At 38.6% G+C, this 3,302-nt stretch overlaps 1 protein-coding gene across 1 annotated transcript; it reads right to left on the minus strand.

The window, feature by feature from the left end:
* Positions 1-771: 771 nt before the first annotated feature.
* On the minus strand, positions 772-1,876 carry LOC150035726 (uncharacterized). The gene is made up of 4 exons (XM_090314409.1): positions 1,576-1,876; positions 1,341-1,369; positions 1,090-1,260; positions 772-858 (listed from the first exon to the last, which is right to left on the minus strand). Exons 1-4 carry the CDS (start codon positions 1,874-1,876, stop codon positions 772-774), a joined length of 588 nt encoding a protein of 195 aa, XP_090170535.1.
* Positions 1,877-3,302: the final 1,426 nt, after the last annotated feature.

Here is a 3,302-nt window from a genome sequence, read left to right on the forward strand (position 1 = left end):
TGATGATGAACTCTATACTTCCTCATGAGTGCCTCAATGGTTTAATTGCAAAAATGAGTACCCTAAACACTAATTATAGCTCGAGGTATGCTAAACCTAGAAAAGATGTTAGCTCTTAAGAAACCTAAAACCACGACAACATTGTTAGTCCTAGTGTGGATTGCCTCAACCCACTTCGAAACATAATCAACTGTCAAAAGAATATATAAGAAACCATATGAAGAGGGAAAGGGGTCCATGAAATTCGTGCCCCGTACATCAAAAATTTCACACATCAAGATAGAATTTAATGGCAACTCATTCCTCATAGACAAAGATCCTAATCTTTGACACCTCTCACAAGACTTATAGAATGCAAAATAGTCAGCGAACAGTGAATTTCAAATCAACGCACTATCCAAAACTTTCATAGCAGTTCTCCTAGGACTAAAATGCTCACCATAGGCCATCTCACGGCATAATGTAAGCACATATTCAAACTTCTCATCTGGGACACATCACCTAATGATTTGGTCAGAATAAATCTTCCAAAGGTATGGTGGATCCCAAACAAAATACTTTAAGTCACTCCTTAATTTGGCCTTCCTAGAACTAGGCAAGTCGTAAGGGAACTTACCAGTAACCAGGAAACTCACCATGTCAACAGACCATGGGGTGGGTGTGGCAATCTGGAAGAAGAACTCATCTGGAAAATCCTCTCGTATAGGCACAGGGTCCTCTTCTTATACTATCCTGCTCAAATGGTCACCAACCAAGTTTTTTACTCCCTTTCTATCCTTGATAGTCAAATTGAATTCTTGAAGGAGGAGCATCCAACGCACAAGTTGGGGCTTTGACTCCTTCATGGTCATCAGGTACCTGAGAGCAAAGTGATCAGTAAAGATCGTAACAGGAAAACCAAGAATGTAAGAATGAAATTTATCAAGAGTAAAACGATAGACAGAAATTCTTTCTCAGTCATGGTGTAATTAATCTGGGTAGGATTTAGGGTTCTTGATGCAAAGCATATGACGTGACTCTTCTTATCGATCCTTTGTCCTAATACCGCTCCCATAATTTGCTAGCATCGCACATGACCTCGAACAGTACATTCCATCTTGGAGGATGAAAAATTAGGGTGGTGGTCAGCTTCTCCTTTAAAGTGTCAAAGGCCTCCTGAAACTTCTTGTAAAAATCAAATGGAACATTCTTCTGAAGCAATGTCGATAGCGGTATACTAACTTCGAAAAATCCTTGATGAAACGCCTGTAGAAACTTGCGCTACCAAGAAAAGAATGAATCTCCCTAACACATGTAAGATAGGAGAGGTTAGCAATAATATCTATCTTAGTCTTGTCTACCATAATTCCCTTTGCAGAAACTAGATATCCTAAAACAATCCCATGAGAAGCCACAAAATGACATTTTTCATAATTCAATACAAGGTTAGCCTCAATTCATTGTCTCAATACTAAACTAAGATTATGCAATCAATCCTCAAAAGACTCTTCGTAAATCGTAAAATCATCCATCAACACCTCTATGCACTTTTCTATAAAATCGAAAATCTACTCATCATACGACTTTAGAACATACCTGGGGCATTATAAAGCCCAAATGATATCCTTCTAAAGGCATACATGCCATAAGTGTAGGTGAACGTGGTCTTTTCCTGGCCTTCTTGGGCGATGGGGATTTGGTAGAATCCAGAGAAGCCATCAAGAAAACAGAAAAATGGTTTCTCGACGAGCCATTCCACCATTTGATCCAGAAAAGGTATAGGAAAGTGATCTTTTTTGGTTACCTCGTTGAGCTTTCGAAAATTGATGCACATTCTCCACCCGTTTTGTACACGCATTGGCACCATCTCAACCTTATCGTTCTCCACAATTGTCATATCGGACTTTTTGGGGACAACATGGATAGGACTTACCCATTTGCTGTCAGGATCCGGATAAATAATTCTGGCTTTATTGACCTTGATAATTTATTTGAGAACGACATCTTTCAAGTTGGGATTGAGCCTTCTGAGGGCTGGATTGTGGGCATGGATTCTTCCTCTAGAGTTATCCTATGCACGCAAAGAGAAAGGCTTACTCCCTTGAGATCTTTTAGAGTCCACCATTGGCCTCCTTATAAGTTTTTAGAGTTTCAACTAGGGATTCCTCTTGGGCAGGCATCAACTCCCTAGAGATTATGACTGGAAGGGTGTTCCCTTCTCCTAGGTACAAATATTACAGATGGCTAAGGAGAGCCTTCAGCTCAATCCTTTGTACCTACAAATCAAGAATATTGAAGTCAGAAGAAGGTTCTTCTAATTTTCTAACATTAACAACAAAAAAAGATAAATCATGTGAATCATGCGAATCCAGATCAATGCATGGAGCAATCAACATGTCAGAATTATCATCATCATACAACACAATATCATCTATAACATAATGTGCCTTAATCAAACACAAGGACAAATATTCCTCAAGGAATTTCATGGCATCATATATGTTAAAAGAAACAACTTCCCCATGAAATTTTACAATAGACACCCCTTGTCTACATCTATTTTTGTCTTTGCAGTTTTCATGAAAGGCCTACCTAACAAAATTGTAGAAGATGAAGGCATAGAAATTTCATCCATTTTTAATATATAGAAATCGACTGGGAAAATCAAGTCCTTAACTTACAACAGTATATCCTCAACAATCCCTAAAGGTTGGATATAAGATCTATCAGCTAGTTGGATGCGTACAACAGTTTTTTGTAGACCATTCAATTTTAAATCCTTATAAACATGATAGGGCATGACATTAATAGAGGCTCCTAGATCTAGCATGGCATGACAAATGACTCTATTACCAATAGTGCAGGACAAAGTGGACATACCTAGATCTCGACATTTTTCAGGTAAATTATGTTTCAAGAGAGCCGATACATTCTTACTTACCACTAGCTTTTCTTTATCTTTACCTGTCCTCTTTTTGGTGCACAACTTCTTAAGGAATTTAGCATACCTGGGGATCTGTTGGATTGTATTCAAGAGAGGAATGTTTATCTGAACCTTTTTGAACATCTTGATCAACTCCTCATCCCTATGTTCTTGTTTTGGTCTTGCTAGCCTACTAGGAAATGGAGCTTTAGGAATATAAGGTTCAACAGAAGGTGAAGGATGAGTACTTACCTTGGGGGTAGATGGTTGTGCTTCAAATTTGTCCTCATTGTTCTCAACTTCTTTGTTGGACTTACCAGGTGGAGATGTGTTGTTTGATGGAAGCTCCTTACCACTTCTTAGCATGATGGCACTAACGTTGGCGTGGTCTAGTTGTACA

Source organism: Benincasa hispida, chromosome 6 (assembly GCF_027475165.1).
Source record: "Benincasa hispida cultivar pf3 chromosome 6, pf3_genome.v1.1, whole genome shotgun sequence".
NCBI lineage: Eukaryota > Viridiplantae > Streptophyta > Magnoliopsida > Cucurbitales > Cucurbitaceae > Benincasa > Benincasa hispida.

What these genes read in the sequence shown, in the direction of transcription:
- LOC150035726 (XM_090314409.1), bottom strand. Translation starts at nt 1,876, where the DNA reads ATGACAATTGTGGAGAACGATAAGGTTGAGATGGTGCCAATGCGTGTA. An exon ending in TTTCTGCAAAGGGAATTATG is followed by an intron (nt 1,261 to 1,340) that starts GTAGACAAGACT and finishes TTTTCTTGGTAG; the next exon opens with CGCAAGTTTCTACAGGCGTT. An exon ending in TTCATCCTCCAAGATGGAAT is followed by an intron (nt 859 to 1,089) that starts GTACTGTTCGAG and finishes CTTTGCTCTCAG; the next exon opens with GTACCTGATGACCATGAAGG.